Source organism: Equus quagga, chromosome 8, assembly GCF_021613505.1.
Source record: "Equus quagga isolate Etosha38 chromosome 8, UCLA_HA_Equagga_1.0, whole genome shotgun sequence".
In the NCBI taxonomy this organism is placed as follows: domain Eukaryota; kingdom Metazoa; phylum Chordata; class Mammalia; order Perissodactyla; family Equidae; genus Equus; species Equus quagga.
This window is the reverse complement of record NC_060274.1, coordinates 79863160-79890476: the sequence shown is the minus strand read 5'-3', so window position 1 is coordinate 79890476 and position 27317 is coordinate 79863160. Positions and strand designations below refer to the sequence as shown.

The following is a 27317-nucleotide window of genomic DNA, read 5'->3' as shown; positions in this document are numbered from 1 at the left end:
ATGTTCAATCAACTTTCCTAACATTGAACGTGGTGGAAGGTCCATGTGAACGCTTTTATCCAAAGTATTATGGGAAAAAAATTTTTATGAGGAAACCAATCTTAAAAATGTCAAAAAACAAATAAAGCTCAAAGTCACCTCAGAAATTACTACCATGATTGGGAACCAAGTGGGTAGATTTGGGAGGTCTTGTCTACAAAACTAAAAGGAAATATCTAAGTCAAAAAAGAGGAGAGGACAGGGGCTGGCCCCGTGGCTGAGTGGTTAAGTTCGCGCGCTCCGCTGTAGGTGGCCCAGTGTTTAGTTGGTTCGAATCCTGGGCGCGGACATGGCACTGCTCATCAAACCACGCTGAGGCAGCGTCCCACATGCCACAACTAGAAGGACCCACAACGAAGAATATACAACTATGTACCGGGGGGCTTTGGGGAGAAAAAGGAAAAAATAAAATCTTTAAAAAAAGAAAAAGGAGAGGAGAGCTAAGCATTATAACAAAAATAAAATTGACAGTTGTCTCTGGGAGGAGGGACGCTGGGAGGGGTGAGGCAAGGAACTGTGACTTTTCATTACAACCCCATCTGTGCATGTATTACTTCGATAACATTACGAGGGGCAAATGTTGAAGAAAAGTAGTAAGATTGCTGAAAACATCCCAAAATAAAAGCCTATTCATTACATACACGCTTGCAGTTTTTTTCTGTTCCATCAGAATCCACTTGGAAAATATTAAGGGGACCAAGGTGAATAAAACCTCATCTGGTGACTGAAAAATCTTCGAAACGACTGACGCGTTACATACTAGTCTGAAGTTTGGAGGTTACGGCCGCGGATTTGGCTGCAAGATGAAGAGGCTGGAAGCACTCGCCACCCCCAGGGCTCGGCCAGGACCTCCACAAAGCCTCGCGGAAGGCGGGGCCTCGTGACGTCACAGAGACGCCCGCCCCCTTACGTCGCGCTCTAGGGAGGCCGGAACGTTTCTGGCGGCACCGGCGCCATTTTGCCCGAGCTTGCGACCGAGTGGGAGTGGAGCGAGGAGGCTGTTGTTGCCGACTCTTTCCTCCTCCCCACGGTCCAGTCAGCAGGTTGATTAGGCCATAGGCCCTCGAGCCGAGACTTGTCTCTTATTAGTTCTGGGGAGCGCCTGGCCGACATGAGTGATGTAGAGGAGAACAACTTCGAGGGCAGAGTGAGTACAAAGCCGCGGGAGCCGTCTTCGGCGGCGGCCCGATGCTCGGGGTTTCACGGGGACAGGCGCGGTCGGGCGGGGTTGTGGGGAGTCCGGCGGGTGCCCGTGGAGAGCAGCCTCTGGAGCCATCGCGGTGGCTTCCTCACATCCCAAGATGGCTTCTGGGTTCCACTGCTTGCCCAAACACCACGAATAACCCCCTCCCCCCTTTTTTGGCGACTGACTGATACCTGGACTCCTGGGTCCGATTGAGTTTCCCCCGCAGTGCGCCCTCCCTTCTCCCACCCCTGAGGCTTCCTTATCTCTGTTCCGAGGTGTGGGTCCCCGTCGCGGTGGGGCGGGAGGAGACGGCAGGGAGTTCCCCTCCGGCCGGATAGTGGTAGGTGCTTCCTGCGGTGGCATTTCTGGCGACCCCGAGCATCGTAGAGGGTCTCGGGGTCGCAAGTGCGCGGGGCTGTCGTCCGGGCGGGGAGAAGCTGGCGTGGGACTAGCTGGGGCCTGTGTCTCCTTGGCTCTCTATTGCAGTGAGCGGCCGCGTCTCTGTTGGAACCGGCGGCGTTGCGTCTATAAAGGCGAAAGCCTTGAGGTTGAAGGTGGGACGAGCCTAATGAAGTGGTTAGTCAACGACCGCACCGACCCTTAAGCGTTCTTAAGACGAGAGCTGTGAGGGGAAAACTACGCGAGGAGCCCTTTTCCCTTAATGTCCCTTCTCCTTTGCTTTCACTTCAAAATGAATGTGGAAATGCTATAACGCCTTATTTTTCTAACTCCTTGATGTTGGGTGTTTTTTTTCTATTCTTTATATCTCAACTTCTGATGCTTTTCTTCCTATGACCTTTCGTCTAAAAACTGACCACTCCTTTACAGGTTTTTACGGTAAAAAAAAAAAAAAAGGCATCTTCTGTCTTAATTTTACATAACTGAAGAAATATCATGGCTAGTGTTCTTTAAATAGCTAGTCAGTTTATACTGTCACTCAGAACGGTACCTGAAAAGTACAGGTCCTCTCCCATTTCTCTTCTTAACCCACCTCCCAGCAAAGAGGGCTCAGAGGTTTTCATTATTTGGGATCGATGAATATAAATAGCACGAAGATACGTTATCCTCAGCTTAAATGTACTAGAACTTTTATCAGTGTTTGAGTTGTGTTTGCAAAGGTACCCTCGTAGTGGAAATCGGTGGAAGTGAGTTAGTGTGAAACCCTGAAAAGCAAACAAAATCCCCAGGCAGCATGTTCTGGCTGTTGTGTTGGTGTTGTAGTCACTAGGGGAAACGCATAAAAAAACACTTAAGATGTGTGCTGGAGGGAATGAATTTGTGTTTTTTAGAAGCTCATGATATAAACACCTGGAACCAGACAGCTATAAATCAAAAGGTCGGTTTAGTCTTTTGTTCTTTTTTGAGGAAAGAGATTTAAATGCGTTAGAAACAAAAAGCTACCTTTAATGCCTTTAAGATTGGTTTTTTTAAAATAAAATCTGGACCATAGATATAAATGAGTAGTTGAATCTGCTCGTTTTTTAGGATGGAGTGTTATTGTCCCAAAAAGCTTCTTAAAATCACATCATAAAAATATCGGTGGTTGTTGTAAGCTGCTGCTTATTTTGAAAATGAACTTTAGTTAAGGAAGGAATTTTGCTATTAATTTTTCCTTCGATTAATTTTAGTACAGACTTTTTTGGTTAATATTTGTTTTGATTTATGGGGAAGTGAAGAGGCCTATTTGGGGACCTGGTTTTCCTTTAAGTTCTTATTTTTTATTAGTTCTTAAGTTGAGGAATGGAGCAAGTTCTGGATAATCACCTTACCCACCTAGAAAAATAATACATGTAAGATTCTCACCCAGTTTTAAGCTAAAATGTGTGTAAGCATTAACAATTTAATAGAAAAAAGGTTTTTACCTTTTCCCTCTCTTAGAGTGTTTATGGTCATAGAAAATATTTTTTTAACGTGATACCCAAACATTTTTCAGCGTGAATGAACTCGGTAGATTAATGAATACGGTCACGCTCACCTGTTACATTTTTTGTTGTTGAGGTAATTGTCTTTATTTGTAATTGGTTAAAGAATTAGAAGAATGCCAGAAGCTTTTCTGAGGGTCTGCTTTTTTTATTATTGTTTCTTAAAGCAATTTACTATTCACTAGAGCTTTTGGTTTTTAAACTACAGTGACCTTTTATCTGCTAATCACAAACCAGCAGTTTAAAAAGCTTTTATAGAATACAATTGTTGTGTTCTTATCTTTGTATTTCAATGTAATAACTTTTTAGAGAGACTCAAAAAGATTTTCAAATGATGTTTTTGAGAAGTTTAAGTAGTTATACTTGGAAGTTTTAACTAAAATTAGAGAAAACATTGACAGGTCAGTATTCAGATTTCATTTGCTTTATCTACAAAATAAACAAGGCAGTTATTAACCCCATCTTACTGAAAAGATATATAGAATTAGAGGGTAACTTTCTAGAGATTGCAGAATACATTAAGGAAATAATACTAACAGTTTGTACTTTTATAGCATTTTAGAACCTCCCCCTGCCCTCTGTCTTTGACATATTTTCTCATTTATTGCTCAGAATAATCTTACAAGGGCAGGAGTACTCTTAACATTTTTAGAAACTAAAACCTGAGGCCCAGAAGACTGAGCAGTTGGGAACCCGAGATTTCTAAGGTCCAGTCCATTGCTCATTGCCTTGATACACTATGCTGTATATATTTTGATTAAGTTTTTTAAAAAGAGCACGCTTTACATTGGTGTCTCAGAGCCATTAACGAAGTTTGCTAAAAAACAGTTACAGGAGCTTAATTTTCCATTACAGATTAATGTCTCTTCCGTTTTAAAGGACTGGAATAAAAGAACTTTAGGAAAGAAAATATAATTGGCTGAATTTCGTTATAAGTGACCCCAATAGTTAATCAACCAAAATTCCCTTCTGCCTGAAGTGAAACTGTTGAGCACCTGCTGCCTTCTTAGTAAAGGCCAGGTGTTCTTGAGGGGAAGAAAACTTGGAGTCTAATTTGAGATGACTGACAGCTCAAATCTGGGTAAAAGTAAGTATATAATCAAGTGCTATGTGATAGAATTAATAAGGAATTCAGAAAATGGAGCTGAGCAGTTTTGTGAGGGGAATGGGAACGCTTTAAGTAGGATGTAAAACTTGAACTGGATCTGATGATTAGGGAAATGAATATTTGTGTGAGTGTGACAATGAGGAGGTTGCTGGAATAGTGAGAGAGATTTGACTAAATATGCAGTCAGATAATGGAGGGTTTTGAATTCTAGATTTAGGAATTTGGACTTAATCCAATATGCAGTAAGGTACTATCTATGAATTCTTAATTCTGGGAGTAGCATAATGAAGGGAATTTTACAAAGAACAGAGACTTGGATAGAAAGAGCAACATGGTACATCTGAAATATTTAAGAAAGGAAATTATGAACAATTTGGTCTAAACTGGACAGCAGTGGGATGTAAGAAATGAGTTAGACATTTTTAAGGAATCCGGGAGAATAGTGGTATCATTAAAATAAATAGGTCCATAAAAGCAATTTGCTTGGGATACGTATATAGTTAGAAATGTAGATAGAAATATTTTTTAAGTGGAAATGTCTTTTGGAGCTGGGAGTGAGGTTGGCACTTGAGCTATGACTTTGCGTGTCATTTTCATAAAAGGAATGAGTTGTTTGCTTCACACAGCTTAAAGTAATACTAGGATTTCGATCTCAGAAATTTTAGTGTCCTTTATAGAAATTAAGGATAATGGAAATTAAGCTTTTATCATTTTACTTATTTTGTTCCCCTTCTACCCCTAATTTTTTAAAAAATGAAACTAGAAAAACATTGAGTCCAATTTTTTCTTACACAGTGGCCCAGTGTTTTTAATGGAGGGTAATGATTTGTTTATTGCGTAGGAGTCCATCTTATGATTCCACAGTTGTCTATGCTTTGTAGTGCAGTTGAAGAGAAAGATGCTACTTATTCTTGCCTCCTTTTCAGAGCTTGTTTTGGCTTCTTAAGTAGCTGGAATATTTTTAAGAGACTACTAGTGTTCCCCTTAATGTACAAGATGATTGGATGATAAAAGTGAAGAGGAAAGTGCAAATTCACCTGTATCAATTTTGAATTAAAATTTGTGTGTATTAAGATATTTTGTTCAAGAATGGCTGAAATAGGTGAAGGCTTTTTTCTTCTCTGAAACATGATTTGTAATAATAGGGGTGAGGACTACACTGTTCAAAACTCAGCTTGGTGACTGGCTTTTTTAAAGAGCCCTTAAACTAGGCTTAAAAAATTTTTGTTGATGAAATTTTAAAATTGTAAATGTGAGGGTACTGATGAGGTTTACCCTCTGCCCTCTCTCTTTTTTTTTTTTTTTTAAAGAATACAAATAAAATTGAATCCTTGTTTTACAGATAAGAATGTCAGCACTCAAGCTTTTACAAAACTTAGTTCAGCTTCAGCAATTTAATTTCATATATCTCATCACATCAACCTGTTACAGAAGAATAAGGCTTCCTTTCTTATGGTAGGGGTAGTATTAAACCCGAGAGTCTTGTTTGTCTTGGGTTTGATTTATTTACCTGAAGTTAAGTACTATCATTTATCCAATTTTGGTGCTTTTTTATTCCACTCCGTCATTTAAGCGAAGAATCTATAAACTTAAGGAAATATTTTAGTGTTCAAGTTTTTATGTTTGAGATTCTTTCACTGAAGGGTGCTAATTTGTCAATATAAAGAAGGCAGGATTTTAAAAATGAGCAGTGCAACTAATTGTACCCACAGTGCATAACTGTAGTTTTACAGATTTGTCACAGATGCTGCTTACGATTTATACCATTCCTAAAATGAGAATAAAGTGTCTTGGAATCTGAAAGAATGCCAAGGGATTTAAATATTTAGGAGTGAGAGTCATTAAAAAATACAAATAAACTTTGTCTCTATGGACTTTATTTTGTAAATGAACTGAAGTTATTTACCTGTGGAATAATGTGTAGTATAACAAGTGTGAAATGACCATGAATAATCAGCATAATAGTTTTCTAGAACTTACCTGATGGTGTGGAAACCTTCTCTTTGATAGTATCAGTGGATGGGCAGACATTAAATAACTAACTCTGAGACCTTTGTAAAAGGTATATATGAACATGCTAAGTGAATTAATACTGATTGTTATTTATTCACATGTCATAACAGATTTAGCAGGACAGAAGTGGAGGTGAGAAAATGGTAAAGATCAGATGAGGAGAGAGTCAGTAAGCACTGTTAAAAAAGGGGGAAAAAAAGAGTTGAGGGGAATAATGAAAGGAATTGTGGTTTCCCTTCCCTCCATCAGTTTACTGCCATATATAGTTGTGTCTAATCCTTTTTGTCTCATGATTTTCACCAAAAGTATAAGTGACTAGGCGTACTGATCTGAAGTAGAAGACAAGATATGATTTTTCCTTTAAACTGAGGCCCTGTAGTCTTATTCAAGATTCATGAATACTCCATGACATTAGAAGAGGAGAGCATAAATACAGAATTCTGTAACAGGTTCTTCGTAGTTTGTTTTTAGTTGCTATTTATGGGCTTTTAATATACCTAAACCACTTTAGTCCTTATAAACTTGTTTTCTGTGCCATTGAAATTGCCACTTATACACTAGCTTTTGGGACATTACAATTGACGATGACATAAACTAGCCAGTTTATGAGCCGTGTTTAAAATTTGTACAAAAGACTAAATTTTACAGTTAATTGCAGTTGTGACATGACTTTAAATTTGATTATATGTGTGTAAGTGCCAATTCCTAAATAATTTCTTTATGTTAAGTATTCCCAAAATTATTCCAAATTTTAGAGAATATAGAGACAAATACATTGTTAGAATATCTGTGAGCCTTTCAGATACAAAGACCACTTTAATCTCACTCAGCAGGCAGCATACAGGTATGATCTTAAAAGAAGGGAAATTATTTAAAAACAGCTAATGTTATGAGCAATTGGTGTTTTCTTTTTAAGAAATTGCTCTGATAGCAGCTATGGGTTAAAGAGAGACTGGAAGTAATTCTTTTGTAAGCTTAAGAGTCTGTAAAAGAAGTAGCCTATCATACTCAAGAGGAATGAGGCAGAACTGCTATTTCTGTATGCTAAAATTAAAGAATTGAGTAAACACAGACTTCCCACAAGTCCTAAAGAATGAAGTTCTCAGTACAGTGAATATTATGTTATTTGGGTAATCTAAGTACACCCTCCATCTTTTGGACATATACTTTACCTAAGTGCACTGATATTTTCTGTAGAAGTACATCTCTAGTTTCATAAAGTAGTAGGAAAATATGTTTTGAGAAATTTTATTTTAAAAGCTTGCACCATATGCATATAGACTTGAATTTGTGTAAACTTGGCCCAATTACTTGGCATACAGTTTGCTTTGCCATAATGTTAGAATGGGTTACAGCATAGCATTTATATTGATTTATGTGTTTATTTTAATGGGTTTTAAGTACTAAGCATATATATTGTTGGAATTTTTTTTCTTCCACCGGTAGTATACTAGCTGTGTTAAAAAACACTGCAGTTCTTGCTTACTGTAGGGATTGTTCATGTTCTGCAACAATGTGTGCATATATTTAATAACGCTTTTTCTTGATTAAAAGAATAGTACGTGGTCATTGTGGTTATTTACAGTTTGTAAAACACACCTATTTTAACACAAAAGAAAGATGGTTCTTAGACTGCTTGTATTGGGTACACTGTAGTACTTTCTTAATATTCATGGTTAGCTCCCTCCTTTTTGTTTTTGGCTGTGTCCTTCAGCTATCACCAAAGGTACCTTGATAATGATAGAATAATTAAAAGAACAAACACACACCCTTTAAGCAGGTTGTACTGTGAGAACTTTCTGCGTGGCTTCTGGCTTATAGTAGGTAAGGTAGACTGGGAGCAAATTTAAAATTTCTATTAAAATTTGTGATATGATTTGGTTGAGTCCTTAACCTGCCCATTTCAACTAGGCAGCATAGTTTTAATGGTTGTTGGATCCAGAAGCAGGTTACTGAGGAATTTGGCAGAATTTCTTGACTGGACAGCTTTAAGAGCAGGTTAAGTGTAGTCTAGTGAAACAGGACAGATACCACCCCTTCTCAGTATTTAATTTTTTTCTGTTTTCAATTTCAATTCACTTTCCAAATTCTGAAAAGTTTTATGAGTTTCCTTGAAAAAAGTTGAAACAATCGTTTCATAATGAAGACAAGTCAGGGGTAGAAAAGGATAATCTAGCATTTGTCCATAAAGGGCTTATTGTAGCCTGGTTTCTAATGCACAGTTTAGTGAAGATAGTATGTATTTGGTACCAGCTTTTGAGAAATAAGTTACTTAAAAATGGTAAATATTAATATAACAGTTTTCTGTGTGTGAAGACTTTATTAACTACCGTTTCTTGTGATGACAGGCCATTTTTTTTTATTACAGTAAAAATAATTCTGAAGAATTAAAAGTTTGTTTTATGCTTTGTAGTTTGTTCTTTAGGTTAAGGTTACTGACAGTTATTGATTTACCTTTTTAGTAAGTCTTTAAACTGTTTTTGGAGGTTAAAATGATAGTGACAGCTTTTTACTAGGAGTTAAAGAGGGAGTTAAGAGGACTGTTTCTTAACCTTGAATGATTCCATGAAGAAATTTATGCAGATTTAGGTATCCCTGATAAAAACATTGAAAGGTAGGCAACAAAGGAGATGAGGTATTTGTGACACCTGGCATAATAAAAAGCAAGCCTTCTTGAACAATATGTTGATGTCTTTAGAAAAGATACCCTGTCATATCTTAATACTTTAACAAACTAGAAAGTTGCATTTTTTCCCATTGAGTTGCTATGCCAGAACTGGGTTTAAAATTTAAATTTTAAGATGTTACTGAGTTACCTTGTTTACATTAATTCCTAAGAAGTGGTGAGTTTTTTTTAGCACTATTGAATAATTTTCAACTATTATGTTTATGAGGGAAGACTTGAAATATACACGTATTTGGACCATAAAATTTTAATCTTGTACTAGAAAGCTTCACATAAACATTTAAGAATAAATTTGGGTTTTAACATAAGATTTTGGTTTTTTTATCCTAGTAAAACTAAAGATTTTACAGTAACAGAGCACAAAGCCTTCTGATACATGTATATAACAAGGACTGTGATGTTTATAGATACTGTTCCATCTACTGCTGTTCAATGGTGGCATAAATGAATGTTATACCAGAGGATCTGTTTTCTAGAGGGGAAAGCCAAAAGAGAGAGGGGTAGATACTCTTATCAGTTTAATTAATGAACCAGCCCCTGAGACTTCAATTACAAGCAAATTTGCCATACTTTTTTTTTCTTAAGTACTGGATATTCTGCTTTTACAGTTAGTGATTGAAAAAGCGTAAATTGCTATGCCTGCTCCAGGCATCGGTCAGAAATTTATAGAGTGTTTCTGAGATTTGCTGAGACTTACTGTAGGAAGCTAAATGGGAAAGGTCGATATTGAACAGAAAAGTAGCTTTATATTTCAGTTTTGTTTTTATCTGAAAAAATAGAGAGTATTAGTACAGTTCCTTGGTAAGTCAGTCTTTTGACGTTAAACAGAGTAAAGGAAAAGTTTTAAGTAAATTGCATGATAGTCTTATGGCATAGGGGGAAATTGGTGTGAAATTGGGATAATTATTTAGACTAATAATCAAGGCTTTACATGGACAGAGAAACCAAACTGTTCGTCCTACTTTTGTCATAAGTGCCTCATATATCTGTCAAATTAAAAAACAAGCTTTTAATCAATTTCAAATTATTTGATTTGGAAAGTTTTGATTTGTATCCAACTCTTTCAGAAGCCTGTCAGTTTTCTGAACTTGGAGATAGTCACTGAAGGGAGTACAAGTATGCATAGCTGCATAAAATATGCAAAAACTATGAACAAAAGAGGTGGGGTCAAAAATAAAGACAAGGATTCTAATTTTCTAACTTCTTTTACATTATGATACTTCTTGGATAATATAGGATTTTAAAATGGCACAATTTGCAAAAATAGGTATATTAGGAATTTACAAGCCAAAGGGGAAATTTTAAGAATTTCATGCTTTCTTTTCCCCTTAATGTTTTCAATATCCTTGTATTACTTCAGAACATCTTTCTGGGTAAATCAGAGTGAGCAAAGGTAGTAGTCAAACAAAATTGAGAGAAGATGTTAGTAATTTTACATTTTTTTCTTTTACTTCTTCAGACCTCAGCATGTATCTTATAGTGTGTGAGTTTAGATAGATGTGTATAAATATTTCAGCCTAGAATGCTTTCTTCAACTATATCTTGATATCTTAGCATGGCTTAGTGAAAGCTTATTTTAAGATCACTAAGATGATAAATTAGTGAAAACTTAAGACATAGATGGGGGGTATAGTTAATGTTAGAGTTATGCTTGAATTAAGTATTATATTAAAATTGTGCACATTTTAGGAACTAGGATGAAACATGAAAGGGGAGGAGGGTGAAGAGTATGGTAAAAACATTTAGAGAAATTCAGTAAATTCTCTTTAATTGTTAGAAACTAGACTTTTGAACAATTTAAAGATTATAAAATTGTTTTTTTAATAAACTAGTTATTTGCACTTTACCTGCTGGCTTTACCATTTGGTAGATAACATTCTGAACTCCAGCAGAGTTTTATAATCCCCACGTGCTTAAATATACTAAATGTTCTTTTTCCATTAAGGTTAATGTTCGTGAAGAAATTGAAGAGTTTTTTCCAAGAATGTGGAAGATAAATCAAGATAAAAGAAGGCTAATGAAAAGTATTAAAGATCAGAAAATTAAAATTGAATGGGGGAAAAAATTGAACAGAAGATTGGTCAGATAGAAGCACTTGAATATTTTTTTTAAGGCTATTTTGAATTGTTTGAATTGGGGAAGAATACACGAAGTATGAAAAATGAAAAACTCAATGAAGAATGAAGAGAAGTAGAAAGCAAGAGTGAAGTAGAATTAAAAGAATCTGGAAGAATGAATGGGTCCTAGGTTAAGTAAATGTATGGTTTATGTTCCAGTGTCTGTATGATCAACTTGTAGATGAATTTGCATGATTACTTAGTTAATAGAGAATTGGTGATCTGGTTCAAGTAGGGAATTATTGAGGACAGTTAGCAGTATTTAACAATGGGTTATTAATGAGCTGAAATTTTTTCTGGAGGGTGTTGCCTAACCATTTGTTTTTCAGGAGCAATCAATATAAATAATTACGGTACTTTAAATGTTAGGTGTTAGGCATCTACGTGACCAGTGCCATTTGTAATACTGTCTTCTTTGTTAGGAGTCTCGCTCTCAGTCAAAATCTCCAACGGGAACTCCTGCTCGTGTAAAATCGGAGAGCAGGTCAGGATCTCGTAGTCCATCAAGGGTTTCCAAACACTCTGAATCCCATTCTCGGTCAAGATCAAAATCCAGGTAAGTGTGTTTAAAATAATACTTGAAATGCTTTCCTTGGATTTTTCAGGGCAGAGTGGTTTAATCCCGCACTTTTGTTGCATTTTGCTAAGAAATTTCAACAAAGACTCAGTCGTGAACTAGTTTTTCTCAAATGGGAGTGTACAAATGAATAATCTGTTCTAGAGGACTTAGGTAAGGTGTAATCATCTCCTAGCCCAATTAATCTATTGGGTACTAGCTATTAATACAAATTAACTATATGTCCATGGATTTTAATGTGCTTGGCATTTGAGGATTAGAGTTTGATTTTATTTCAACAATATTTATGCAATAAAAAGGTAATTTTTTTGTATTGGAGACTTGGTGTGTAATTTATTGCAGGGAAAGTTGGTGAATATTTGTTGAACAGGTTATCAGAATGATTTGAGAAGGTTTTTCAAGGTTTGCATTCCAGCTACATCTTTTATCTGAAAATTCTGAGTTAGTAGGTGGAGCCCTAGTCAGATATAATTGGGTGGGGGCGGGTTGGGGAGAATAGCTGACTGATTCAGAGCCCCTACCAATTCCATTGACAACAACAAAAAACTCTAGTGGACCACTGCAAGGGTCACTGTATCCGATGTCCCACCTGTACTAGGGTAGGAAAAAAAGGTTTAAAAACAACTTGTACCATTATTTTGAAGTGATTGTAACTTCTTGATCAGAGATCTAATTTATGTCTCTAAGGGGGCATGAGACTGAAGAATCAGTTAAAAGTCTGTACTTTTCTTGAGGTCCGCAGCTGTGTCTTTTTCTCTGTTGTATCCAAGATCCAGCCCAGTGCTTGATATAGTAACTAGTCTATTTAATTAAATCCACATGTGCAGAAGAGCATTGGAAAGAATTTGGATGTAGAAACAGAAATGAAAATATTTTCATTTTAGGACCTTTGTACGTGTTGCCCTTAGGGTAGAATTCTCTTTCCTCAGATATTCACATGTCACTTGATTCAGTTCTTTGCTCATATGTCACCTGAGAACATTAAATAGCATGGATACTCTTTACTCCCTTACTCTTAATTTTTTCCATAATATTTGTCACTATTTGATTTAGAGAAAAGGTAGACACTCCTGAAGAGTTTTAAATTAATGTCTCACTTTTCATTATTATTTAAAAGTAACAATTGATATTTTAAGTGACAGGTTTTCTTATTAATGTTTTTTATTTTTTTTTTAAACTGAGGCTGTAAATTAGTACTAAGGAAAACGGGAAATATCCTGTTTAGTATCCTTGCTCAAACACAAGTTTTCTTCATACATAGCCCATTCTACCCCGAAAATGATTGATTACTTTTAGATAGTAGGCCACTCATTCTATTGTTTTTGTCCCCACTCAGAAGCCTTTGTTTAGGGCCGGTCCGGTGGCACAGTGGTAAGTGTGCACGTTCTGCTTTGGCGGCCCAGGGTTCGCTGGTTTGGCTCCTGGGTGCGGACATGGCACCGCTTGGCAAGCCATTCTGTGGTAGGCGTCCCACGTATAAAGTAGGGGAAGGTGGGCACGGATGTGAGCTCAGAGCCTCCCTTCCTCAGCAAAAAGGAGGATTGGCAGCAGTTAGCTCAGGGCTAATCTTCCTCAAAAAAGAAAAAACAATTGATATACATTAAATAAAATTTTTAAAAAAAGAACCCTTTGTTTACCTTTCTTCAATATGTCTGTACTCTTAGCTTGATATTCAAAGTTTTACACAGTATTGTCTCAGTCCTTTCCTAATCTTCATTCTTATTGCTTCCTTTGTAAGTATCCTAGTTCCTAGCAGATTGTACTGTTTTGCACTTCTCTAATCACATTTCCATGTCTTCTTGCCAAGGAACTTTTGCTCTTGCTATTCCCAGAACATTTTTCTCCTGTCTCTATTAAGTCTTCCAGCTTTATTGTTAGCCTTTCTTGTCTCAATCTTCCCTCATTAATTTTATTCCCTTCACCCATGTGCTCTCTTCTTAAACTTTCTGGGCCTTAGCATTTATAACGTTTATTGAATGCCTTATAGAAGTTATTTTGCATGACTGTCATCACTACTGGTCTAGGTGTTTAGTTAAGGGTGGGTCATGCTAATAGTAAATAAGAAATTTTTGTGTTTATAGGCAAAGAAAGAGGACCATCTGAGAGTGGAAAAACCAGAGATAGGAGATGAACTAGGGAATCGGCAGTGGAAAGATGGGTGAGATGCTGTAGAAAGCTTGAGGAAATGAAGACTGTTAGACTTAGACATGAAGACTGTTAGATTAGATGGACATTTAGGTTGTCGATGAATTAGTTTTGATGCAAGATTGCAGTGGGCTAAAGAAAGATTGGAAAGGAAATGGTACTTAACTGTGAAGGTAATATAGAACTATGTTGAGAATGGTGATAAGAATCAAAGGATTTTATTATAATGGTAGTTGGTGGTTTGTTTTGTCTTTTTTGTGGTAAGATGCACATCAGGACAAAATTTAGTCTTAACCAATTTTTTTTAATTGAGGTCACAATAGTTTATACCATTGTGAAATTTCAGCTGTACATTATTTTAAGTTTTTTAAAGATTTTATTTTTCCTTTTTCTCCCAAAGCCCCCCAGTACATAGTTGTGTATTTTTAGTTGTGGGTCCTAGATGTGGCATGTGTGATGCCACCTCAGCATGGCTGTATGAGCGGTGCCTTGTCCACACCCAGGACTTGAACCGCCGAAACCCTGGGCCGCTGAAACGGAGCACGAAAACTTACCACTCAGCCACCGGGCTGGCCCCCTCAGCTGTACATTATTATTTGTCAGTCACCATATAAATGTGCCCCTTCACTCCTTGTGCCCACCACCCAACCCCCTCCCTCTTCTTTGTCCATGTGTTTATCTTCCACATATGAGTGAAATCATACGATGTTTATCTTTCTCTGTCTGGCTTATTTTGCTTAACATGAAACCCTCAAAGTCCATCCATATTGTTGCGAATGGCACAATTTTGTCCTTTTTTTTTCTTATGGCTGAGTAGTATTCCATTGTGTGTGTACACACACGTACACACACGCACATCTTCCTTATCCAATCATCGGTTGATGGGCACTTGGGTTGCTTCCACATCTTGGCTATTTTGAATAATGCTGCAGTGAACGTAGAGGTGCATAAGTTTCTTTGTGTTGTTGATTTCAGGTTCTTTGGGATAGCTGGGTCATAGGGTATTTCTGTTTTTAATTTTTTGAGAAATCTCCATGCTGTTTTCCATAGTTTGCATTCCCATCAACAGTGTATGAGGGTTCCCTTTTCTCCACAATGTCTCTAACATTTGTTATTTTTTGTCTTGGTGATTATAGCCCTTCTAATAGGTGTAAGGTGATAGCTAAGTGTAGTTTTGATTTGCATTTCCCTGATGATTAGTGATGTTGAACATCTTTTCATGTGCCTTTTGGCCATCTGTATATCTTCTTTGGAAAATTGTCCATTCATATTCTCTGCCCACTTTTTGATCGGGTTGTTTGTTTTTTTGTTGTTCAGTTGTGTGGTTCTTTATATATTATGGAGATTAACCCCTTGTCAGATATATGATTTGCAAGTATTTTCTCCCTGTTGGTGGGTTATCTTTTCGTTTTGATCCTAGTTTCCTTTGCTTTGCAGAAGCTCTTTAGTTTGATGAAGTCCCACTTGTTTATTTTTTCTTTTGTTTCCCTTGTCCGAGTAGATGTGTTATTTGAAAAGATCCTTTTAAGACCAATGTCAAAGAGTGTGCTGTAGGGGCCAGCCCTGTGGCCGAGTGGTTAAGTTCACACGCTCCGCTGCAGCAGCCCAGGGTTTCGCTGGTTCGGATCCTGGGCATGGACATGGCACTGCTCATCAGGCCACACTGAGGCGGCATCCCACATGCCACAACTAAAAATACACAACTATGTACCAGGGGGCTTTGAGAGAAAAAGGAAAAATAAAATCTTAAAAAAAAAATTGTGCTGCTATTTTCTTGTAGAAGTTTTATTGTGTCAGGTCTTACCTTCAAGTTTTTGATCCATTTTGAGTTGATTTTTGTGTACGGCCAAAGATGATGGTCTACTTTCATTCTTTTGCATGTGGCTGTCCAGTTTTCCCAACACCATTTGTTGAAGAGACTTTCCTTTCTCCAGTATGTTCTTAGCCCCTTTGTTGAAGATAGCTGTCTGTAGATGTGTGGTTTTATTTCTAGGTTTTCACTTCTGTTCCAAGGATCTGTGTGCTTGTTTGTGTACTAGTAACATGCTGTTTTAATTACTATGGCTTTGTAGTATATTTTGAAGTCAGGGATCATGATGCCTCCAGCTTAGTTCTTTTTTTCTCAGGATTGCTTTAGCTGTTTGGGGTCTTTTGTTGCCCCATATGAATTTTAGGATTCTTTGTTCTACTTCCATGAAGAATGTCATTTGGATTCTGGTTGGGATTGCATTGAATCTGTAGATTGCTTTAGGTAGTATGGACATTTTAACTATGTTTATTCTTCCAATCCATGTGCATGGAAGATCTTTCCGTTTCTTTATGTCATTATCAATTTCTTTCAGTAATGTCTTATAGTTTTCATTGTATAGGTCTTTCACCTCCTTGGTCAAATTTATTCCTAGGTGTTTTATTCTTTTTGTTTCGGTTGTAAATGGGGTTGTCTTCTTGAGTTCTCTTTCTGTTAGTTTGTTATTGGAATATAGAAATGCAACTGATTTTTCTAAGTTGATTTTGTACCCTGCAACTTTGCTGCAGTTGTTGATTATTTCTGATAGTTTTCCAGTGGATTCTTCACAGTTTTCTATGTATAAAATCATGTCATCTGCAAACAGCAAGAGTTTCACTTCTTTGTTGCCTGTTTGGAGTCCTTTTATTTTTTTTTTCTTGTTTAATTGCTCTGGCCCAAACCACCAGTACTATGTCAAATGAGAGTGGTGAGAGTGAGCACTCTTGTCTTGTTCCTGTTCTCAGAGAGATGGCTTTCAGTTTTTCCCCCTTGAATAGGATGTTGGCTATGAGTTTGTCATATATGGCCTTTATTATGTTGAGGTACTTACCATATATACCCATTTTATTGAGAGTTTCTGATCATAAATGGATGTTGGATCTTATCAAATGGTTTCTCTGTGTCTATTGAGATTATCATGTGGTTTTTGTTCCTTATTTTGTTAATCTGGTGTATCACATTGATTGATTTGCAGATGTTGAACCATCCCTGTGTCCCTGGTATAAATCCCACTTGATCGTGGTGTATGATCTTTTTAATGTATTGCCATATTCGGTTTGCCAATATTTTGTTGAGGATTTTTGTATGTATGTTCATCAGCAATATTGGCCTGTAATTTTCCTTTGTGGGTCTTAACCATTTTTAAGTGTACAGTTCAGCAGCATTAAGTACATTTACATTGTTGTGCAACGGTCACCACCATCCATCCCCGTAACTTTTTATCTTGTAAAACTGAAATTATACCCATTAAATAATGACTCCCCATTCTCTACTCCTTCCAGCTCCTGGCAACCACCATTTTACTTTCTGTCTCTATGATTTTGACTACTCTAAGTACTTGATATAAGTAGAATCATACAGTGTTTGTCTTTTTTGTGACTGGCTTATTTCACTTAGTATAATATCCTCAAGGTTCATCCATGTTGTAGAATATTACAGAATTTCCTTACTAGTGGTAGTTTTTTTTTTTTTTTCCTGTTTTGAAGAAGGTAGAGCCTTAACATGCTTGTAAAGTAAGGTGAAAAGAGTGAATGTAGAAGGGATAGGCTGAGAATGAAGAGGAGATTGTAGTGATTAAGAGAACAACAGGAAGAATACCTTTTCCTCAGAAGGAGAAAGGAGCTGAGAATAAGCTGGGATATATGTATACGGATCTTTAGAGGTAGCCATTTTGTTTGAGTATTTTTATCTAAATTTATTTCTCTCAAAGGTCGAGGTCAAGAAGGCATTCTCATAGACGTTACACTCGATCCAGATCCCATTCTCACTCTCATAGGAGACGATCTCGAAGTAGGTCATATACACCAGAATACCGGCGTCGAAGGAGCCGAAGTCATTCTCCAATGTCTAACCGGAGAAGACATACAGGCAGCAGGGTATGTGGTTTCTAAAATTTAATGAAAACTTATTTTGTCCTCCTGTGTATTTAGTCATAGCATAATAGCTTGCTTTTATGAGAGCTAGACTGCTGTTTGAAAGTGGTACTCCAGAAACAACATCCTTGAGTGTATGAATATTGATTATATACATTTAGGTATATTTTCTTTTCTTGACTTGAATATTTAAGAGGTGAAGTTTGGGAAGAAGTGATATGTTCCAGGAATTAAAATGAAAAGCATAAACTGAGTTGAGACTATTGAGATAAGGAAAAAGGCAAGGAAATACCAACAACTCTGTAGTAGTAATAATGGCTAACACTTATATTGAACACCATGCAAAGTTCTTCAATATATTTAATACTTTTAACATCTCTGTGAGGCAAGTTACCATGTTATGGATAAGGAAATTGAGTCTTGGGTATGTGACATTGAGGTGGGTTTATTTTTTGGCTAACTGGAATAGCCCAGGTTTCAACCAGGCTACTGAACTCTTAACGGTCCTGTGCTTAACTGCTGTGCTCTGCTTCTCCCATGTGACACTGAATCATTTAACTGTGATGGAGTCTGCTGTTATTTAATGATGTTTTGAAATCTATTCATTTATTTTTCAAATCTGCATCATGGGAACATTGCAAGAATATCCTTGCTAAAGAATGAAAATGGAGGAGGAGAGTCTAATCAGCAATTACAGACAAAGTCAAATTAAGTACACATCTATAAGGGATGTAAAGCATTTGAATAAACTAGAAATATGGCATTAAACTAAGGGTGAATTCTTAGGATATATTCTGAAAATTGCTGGGCTAGAGAGTAAGGATGTTTTTTATTTGGGCCACAACATCAAGTATATTCCAAAGAAGGCCTGAGTGTACTGTGAGCTATAAAGTGTGGCTCATCTAGTTTTCATCCTCTTAAGTTCTTATTTCCAAGTGACTTGAAACAATATAGTGTATTGGGTGAGATGTTCTAAGCAAAATATTTCTCCGTCTTAATTTTTATTTTAATTTGGAGCTTAACATTAAATGTCATCTTTATTCAATAGGCAAATCCAGATCCCAACACTTGTCTTGGAGTGTTTGGCCTCAGTTTGTACACAACAGAAAGAGATCTTCGTGAAGTATTTTCTCGGTATGGACCATTGAGTGGCGTCAATGTTGTTTATGATCAGCGAACTGGACGATCACGAGGATTTGCCTTTGTTTATTTTGAGAGAATAGATGACTCAAAGGAGGTAATTTTGTTTTTGTAATTATTTGTCAATTTGATGATTATAGTATTGAGTTACTATTAAAGGTTGATTAATAGACTCCCAGTTCCATAAACATTATGTCTGCTTTCATTCTCTGACCTGATTCAAACTCTGCTTCTCTGTGTTACAATTGGAATAGCCAGTTTCTCTTTCCAGTTAATACTCTCTGGTATAGCCATATCCTGATTGAAATCTGCCCTTGTAAAGAGAGCAATACGTGTTTGAGTAAATGGAAAAAGTAAAGTATTTAAGTGTTCTCCTTTGAATAAGCCTTATTCATGCTCCAAGCAGATGATTAAAATGACTTTTTAGAATTATTTAGTGTTTAGATTTAATCTGTTTAATTTTGTAATTGTCTAATTAGCTCCCCGTGTATAGATAACAGAGCTTTGTTTTTCTGTTCTCTTAATACTCATCTGTTGTTCTGTTCTATAATTGAAAAATAACACATGGAAGGAATTGTTACTTCTTCATTTTTGTGTAGTGCCGTCCTTAATTTGCCTAACAGAGTGATCCTAATTAATGTTAATGATTAGAAATAGTGCTCTTCTAATGTATTAGGTATTGAATTATAAAGGAAGCAGTAGGCTTGCTTTCTCTGTACTAAAAGTTCATAGTGATTGAGTTAGAAAATTCCATTTTAAGAAATTTGAAGCTGATTATTAAAGTTTTATCAAAGCTTAGTAAGTGCCATGTACTGGCATGTCTTTTGTATCATTTTGCATGTGACAGGTCATTATCGCTCTATGCATCAGCAGTGTTTGATTGCAACATAAGCAGTCATAATAAAAGCGTATCTTTAAAAAATAATAGATGCTATTGGCATCTGATGGATGGAGGCCAATGATGATACTACACATCCTACAGTGCACAGAATAGCTACCCACAACATAGAATTAGCAGTTACGTAATGTCGTAGTGCTGAGGTTGAAAAACGCCAGATAATTCTAACAAAATAATGCTCCAGGTTGTAAGTCATTTTGTAGTAGACATTCTGATAGGCACTCTAATGGTTTAATTTGTCAGTACTATGATTTTTTTTTTTTACTGTTAGATACTGTGATTTGTTTATTCCTTTTCTCAATTAAGGGATAAATGTGTAAATTTAGAAATACCAGGATATCCGCTCTGAAGTGAAAATGCAACCAACACGACAAATTTATTTTTAAGAGGCCAGCCCAGTGGTATAGTGATTGTTTGCGGGCTCTGCTTCAACAGCCCAGGGTTTGCAGGTTTGGATCTTGGGTGCGGACCTGCACACCACTCATCAAGCCGTGCTGTGATGGCGTCCCACATACGAAATAGAGGAAGATTGGCACAGATGTTAGCTCAGTGCTAATCTTCCTCACCAAAAAAAATAAAATAAAAAATGAAACTAATTTGCCCTATCTGTTATCTGCCCCCCCTTCAGGTTTATTTCTGGATAAAGTTAAATGAAAATGGCAACTTTACTTAGTTCCAAAGAACTTCTTGCAAATTTGTTAAAATGATTGAATTATTATTGCATTTATTGGTATTAGTGCCAAAGGGCAAAGTGATAGGGAATGTGAGCGCAGGTATAAAGACAGGAGCACTTGTTGGCAAGTTTAGAAGTTCCTTGATGTTTGGAAGTTCACTAGGTGGCAGTGTATTACCTCAGGAACAACTTGACTAGTTTAGAATTGTCAGCTGAATTGTAATTTCTGCTTTGAGTTGCCGAGACTGAAACTATGACTACAGCCTCAGAGTTATGCAGACTTCCCTGAGTTGTGTGGTTCCTTCTCTATGGCTGTAGCTGCCTCCAGTCTTTCAGCACAGGCCTGCTTAAGTGTCCGTGTGTACCTTAGCAAAGTCGATACTATTGACATGCATGTAGCAAGGATTACTATGTAAAATCTTAGCCCCTGGTGATGGAGAAAGAAGTGGTTAGAGAATTTTCATTTTTGAAATTTCAAATGGAAAATATGTTAAATTTGTTGCAGTTTTGGTAGTTTCTCCCTGATGAATCATGCATGACTCTGTGCCTGTTCTGCTTTAAAGGCTATGGAAAGGGCAAATGGAATGGAGCTGGACGGTAGAAGAATTCGTGTGGATTATTCTATTACCAAGAGGGCACACACACCTACACCAGGCATCTACATGGGCAGACCAACTCAGTAAGATTTCAAGTTTCCTAAGCTCTACTGTAAGGGCCAGAAATCCACCCAAAATGTGTGCAAAATTTTGATTAATCAAAAGATAAAATTTTTTCTCCTGTAATAAGAATTGAAAGTTACTTAATTTGTATATATTCTTTGAATCAAGGGTACAAAATAAAACTATCGAAGTACATTCCTGGCTCTTGGTACTTACACAAACAGGAGATTATTAAGTACTAGAAAAATATCACATGCTTTTTAAATATTATCTATTATGTGACCTTGGAAGCCTCTGTGTACGAGGAAGGGTTTTACTGATGTTAGTGTTTGTTTAAAAAAAAAAAAAAAAAAAAGCCAGTCTTGCCAGTTTTCACATTGTGTAGAACATAAATGGGGGCTTTTATAAAGTTTTTTTAAATGTAATACAACCAAAGACAGTATTTACTTCTTAAGAGGGAAAGAAGGACTATAGGCTTTCATTTAATTTGAAACCTTCCTGGGGGAAATGTAGGATTTGGCAAGGAGAGCATACAGAACACTAAAGTGAAAATAGTGTCCCTATGATTAAGAGTTGGGAAAACAGCAGAAGAAAGAGCTTTGAGTTTAAATTCACTGCCAAAGGTTTAAATACCAGACCATGGTTTTAGTGCTGAACCTCAGTATAAGGTAGTCACTTCTCTGGCGTTCAGGCTTGGTTACTTTTTTATTCTGGGTGTGTATTAATTGCATTGGAATTAGTCATAAGGACGCATATCTTAGCTTTGGTACCCTTTCCCAGCACGCTGCTGCATTTCACCTTGAAAAGGTCCTGCTGATTTGGGTAGCGCATTCATAGAAAAGCAGTTTATAGTTCGGACAGTTTTTGTGAAATCATTCCTGCTTATTTATGTAATGAATAGGAAGCTAAAGCAGAACACCATGGGAGTCAGCAAAATGAGAGATGGAGGTAATAGTCGTGAAAGGGTTATTCTTTCTCTCTTATCTCCCCTCCTTCCTCCATTTTATTTTAAGTACCAATTGTATTAAATGATAGTGGTGGAAAATAATCATTTGCATTGATACAAAGTTTTTACATTTTTCTGTAGTAGTGGTGGTGGCGGTGGCGGAGGTGGTGGTGGAGGTGGAGGAGGTGGCAGACGTCGAGATTCTTACTATGATAGAGGATATGACCGTGGGTATGACAGATATGAAGACTATGATTACCGGTACAGGTAATGTTTTAACTTATGATTTCTGTTCTAAATTAATTAGTAGTATTATTTGGCACATTTAATTTATGTTTGATACGTATTAATAAAAATAGTAAAAAATAGACTGATGCTTTCTTGAAAATGTACGAAAAAATATTTTCTCAAAACTAATAACAGAGGTTAATTATCTGTATTTGCCAATATTTTGTTGTGCCATATGTTTACTATTCTGGTGTCGTTTGACACAGAGAACTTAGTAGTTATCATCTTGAGTCCATTATTATTTTGAATGACGGGGTATTTTTATTTTCATCTGCCTCAGTGGAGTGACGATGTGGTATACTAAAGAATTTTTTTTTCTACAGAAGAAGATCACCTTCTCCTTACTATAGTCGATACAGATCACGATCAAGATCTCGTTCCTACAGCCCAAGTATGTACACTTGCTTTCGTAGCATTAAGAACCTCATTTCTAATTAATGGTTTATTTTAGAAAATTAGGATATATGGTAGCTGTTAAAATAGTTGGAAAAGTATTAGGCAAGTCACACTATATGTCATTTTGACTTTTTTTTTTTTGGCCTTCTTTTTCAGGACGCTATTGATAAACCAGAATGTTTGCAGCTAAGGACATCTTTTTCTCTTTCTCTTTTTTTGTTTAATTCTGGATTTCCCCAAGCTTCCAATCCTTCATAGTCCTTTAAAAGAACCCTTAAAAAAATCTTTGCTTTATTTAGCATCTACACTTTGTCAGTTGTATTGCTGTTTTCCACCCCTTTATTATACTCCTAAAGATGTGATTGTTGTCATTTTGAGTAGTTAAACATCTTGAGTGAAAAAGGAACCCTCAGTGTTAATGCTTTGTAAATGATTTTTCTTTGCTTTTACAGAAAATTAACTCCTGGCTAATCAAATGAAGAAAGAAATGATCTTTTAAAAGGTTCTTTTGTGTTAAATATTGTATTAGACATTGTATTAGAGATCTGCATTTACTACAAGCTCCTTTTTTTCAACTTTATTTTGGAGAAGATAGTAACACACAAAGTAGTTCAGTCATGTCGTTTGTCTGGGGTGGCATGGAGCAAGTAGTGTAGAAAGTTTGAAGCTATAGAAGAAATCACTTGGTCATTTCTTTGGAAGAACGGAATTTTTGAACCCTAAAAATTACGTCGTCTTTTAGAAATGAAAAGCTCGTGGACTCCTACAAAACATGTTGTATTTAAAATACATCTGTTAAAACTTACAAACTTAAAGTGTGATTTTTGTGATGAATTTATTGAAGTTTAAGTATTCCTTTAATCAGTGAAGGACAGCCCTTATTTATTACTTTGAGCAATTGTATACTTTGCTGTTAGAAATTTTGGTATTGGGACAGTGGTTAAGCAGACAATGTATAGTACAGAGTCCTTAGAAGATACGTATGGGAAAGTCTTCTTTCAAATAAAAGTTAATTTCTTTGAAAATGGGATTCTCTTTATTGTGGTACAATGAGAAAATATAACTGGATTGATTTAGGCACCAATCCTTTTTCCTAACATTTTTGCTGACACCTGAATGTATAATCTTTGTCTCTTCTTCACTCTTTAAAAACCCTTGTTTTTCTTCCTTCCTCTTTTTTGTAAACCAAGTTGTAAATATTAAGAGTGTTCAGTACCAAGCACCTTGCTGAAGGAAAGGTAAGTAATATGGTTTGTGTCTTCAAGAAGCCCACATTCTAGTAGGAAACACACTTAAACAACTGTAAAGCCAGGTATTAAAAGACTGGGAATCACTGTCCTAAAGAGAACATTAATCTGTTGACTATAGGAGTACTTTCGTTGACAAGCTGCTTATATCTTTAAAGTGAAAACATTAGCCACAATCTGGAAGAGAATTAATTTCCCTATGAAGAGACAGTAAACATAATTAAAAACATATTACATATGTGTTAATGGGGCAGGGAAGGAGAGTAGGGGAATAAGGGGGGGATACAGGTTTAAAGAAGGCAGTCTGAAGGCTTTCTTGAGGGCATGAAATTTGAGTAAAATCTTAAGGTGAGAAAGGGAGCCTTGTAGATATCTGGGAGAAGAGTATGTTGGATATAGGGAATAGCAAATGTAATGGCCTTAAGGCAGCAGCATACCTGGACTGTTGAAGAAGGGAGGCTGGAGAGGACAAAGATAATAACCAAGGACTGGGCATAGCTGGGGAGAGGAAGGAGTTGGGAGGTGTGGTTTCAACAATGAAGAGGCAAGTTCTTTTAACAGAAAAGGGAACTCCTGTCAGAAGTAGTGGTTGTATGGGTGTAACGTTATGTATATATGGATAGACACTGGGCTTAAAGACTAGATGTGTTAGATTGCCTTAATATGTGATATAGAAATAAAAATTTGGATATTTCTGGGCCTCTTCTGTATGGAACCACAAAAGACTCTGAATAGCCAAAGCAGTCTTGAGAAAAACAAAGCTGGAGCCATCACACTTCCTGATTTCAAACTATATTACAAAACTTCAGTAATTAAAACAATGTGATATTTGCAGAAAAACTGACACAGATCAATGGAACAGAATTGAGAGCCCTGAAGTAAACCCACAAATATATGGTCAATTTGCGACGAAGGAGCCAAGAATATAAAATGGGTAAAGGACAGCCTCTTCCATAATGGTGGTGGAGAAACTAGATAACCACATGGAAAAGAATGAAACTCGACCACTGTCTTGTGACCACACATATAAATTAACTCAAAGTGGATTAAAGACTGAAACCATAAAACTAGAGGAAAACATAGGTGGTAAGCTCCTTGACATAGGAGCACAGCAAAGGAAGCCAACAATGAAAAGGCAATGTACTGAATGGGAGAAAATGCTTGCAAATCATATCTCATAAGGGGCTAATAGCCAAAATATGTAAAGAACTCACAACAGCAAAAAAAATTTAAATATGGGCAGAAGATATGAATAGACATTTTTCCAAAGAAGACGTGCACGTGGCCAGCAGGTAAATGCAAACATCATTAGTGATCAGGGAAATGCAAACCAAAACCATAATGAGGTATCACCTCACTTGTTAGAATGGCTGTTATCAAAAACACAAGAAGTAAGTGTTAAAGATGTGGAGAAAAGGGAACCGTTGTGCACTGTTGATGGGAATGTAAATTAGTACAGCCACTATAGAAATCAGTATGGAGGTTCCTCAAAAAATTAAAAATAGAACTACCCTATCATCCAGCAATTCCACTTCTGGGTATTTATCCCAAGAAAACAACACTAGAAAAGATGTGTGCATCCTTGTGTTCATTGTGGCATTATTTACAGCAGCCAAGATCTTAATGGATAAAGAGGTTGTGGAATATTTTTTTTTTTAAGATTTTATTTTTTCCTTTTTCTCCCCAAAGCCCCTGTACATAGTTGTATATTCTTCGTTGTGGGTCGTTCTAGTTGTGGCATGTGGGACGCTGCCTCAGCATGGTTTGATGAGCAGTGCCATGTCCGCGCCCAGGATTCGAACCAACGAAACACTGGGCCGCCTGCAGCGGAGCGTGCGAACTTAACCACTCGGCCACGGGGCAAGCCCCGTGGAATATTTTCCAGCCATAAAAAAATGAGATTTTGCTATTTGCAGCAACATAGATGAACCTCAAAGGCATCATGCTAAGTTAAATAAGTCAGAGAAAGACAAATACTGTATGATCTCTCTTGTATGTGGAATCTCAAAACAAAAGCCAAGTTCATAGATAAAGAGAACAGATTAGTAGTGGCTGGGGGGATGGGGTCAACAACAACAAAAAAGCAATTAAAAGGTTAACAAGAAACAATTGCTGAATCTGGCTAATGAGTATACAAGAATTTCCATGTACTATTTTCTGAAAGTTTGGAGTTATATTTAAAAAACTAAAAATGTAACTCAGTTAACATTGATGTTTGCTTCCTACAGGTTTACAGGCAGCATTATCTCATAATTTTAAAGTCCTATAAAATATATACTGTTGCCATTTTACAGCTATAGAGGTTATGCAGCCTTTCCTTGGGGTCACCTACCTGAGTGGAGAAGAAAAGTTGAGGTATTTCTGGGCCTTTTCACTTCTGTTGCTTATAGAAATATCTAAGACAATTTTTTCAACTCACTGAACGGTAAGAAAAACTCTTAGTTTGGTTCCTAAATTACTTAATCTTACTTGGCTTATGGCTCTCTTAAAAATGAAAAAAACCTACAACCTGTCTTTCTAGGAAAAGTGCACATACAAAACAATGTTTGTATACAAATGCTTGGTTTTTAAGTTATTTTGTGCAAAGAATAAGATCTATAAGAATATACACCAGTTTCCTAACAGTGTTCAGTTACACTGTGAAGTAGTAGTCTGGAGAGAGGAGTTGAGAGGAATTTGCAGAAAACTAGTAGAACAGTTTTACATACAAATTCAGGGACATTGCTGCCTCTTAGGTTAAAAGCTCCTGTCATATAGACATTCCCCATGGATTCAAGAAGAATTGTCTTCCCTTGCTGCTTGTCTTTTAGGATATCATCACTTAGAATATTTGAATTTCACAGCATCTTGAGAAATAGGGAGCACAAACATACATTACTTCATTGTGGCAATTAAAAGTTTATTTGTAATGTAAAGTCAAGGCTTATTTTTTCAAAATATGTCCACCCCTGATGTCAAACTTAATGCTTTGGGAGTATGAATTTTCTTTTTCCCACCCAACTAATTTGAAATTAAGTGGATTGAATGGTCAAAATCACTGCATTATGTATTATATGAAATTTACATTAAAAAGTAAGAGGAGAGATATACTATTGATGGGGAATGATGAATACAGAAAACAAGACAGGTCTAAGTAACTTAGAAGAAAGCAGACACACAAATGGAATAACAGGCTTTGCCAGTTGAAGCTCCCACCAACAGTATATGGGAAGGAGGTCTTGAAACAACAGGTGTTGGGATTTTACCGAGGGAAAATAAGCTGCTATACTGTGAATTATTTACACCACAAAATTATTTCAAAATTAGGGTGCCAATTTTCAAAAACAATATGAAGGGATAAAAAGAGCTAATGGAACTAAGAGAAAAAAGTAAGACTACATGATATCCATACAAAAAAT

General features: G+C 36.5%; 1 protein-coding gene across 2 annotated transcripts; it reads left to right on the top strand.

The window, feature by feature from the left end:
* Positions 1–981: 981 nt before the first annotated feature.
* Positions 982–23697, top strand: TRA2A (transformer 2 alpha homolog). Of its 2 annotated transcripts, none has more exons than XM_046669500.1 (8): positions 982–1186; positions 11494–11627; positions 17576–17675; positions 18721–18909; positions 20947–21062; positions 22130–22255; positions 22600–22667; positions 22829–23697. In XM_046669500.1, the coding sequence occupies exons 1-8, from the start codon at positions 1151–1153 to the stop codon at positions 22837–22839; spliced, it is 780 nt and encodes a 259-aa protein (XP_046525456.1). In that variant the 5' UTR covers positions 982–1150; the 3' UTR covers positions 22840–23697. The 2 variants fall into 2 exon arrangements, with proteins under 2 accessions (XP_046525456.1, XP_046525454.1); XM_046669498.1 differs by having other exon boundaries at positions 985–1186; positions 17510–17675.
* Positions 23698–27317: the final 3620 nt, after the last annotated feature.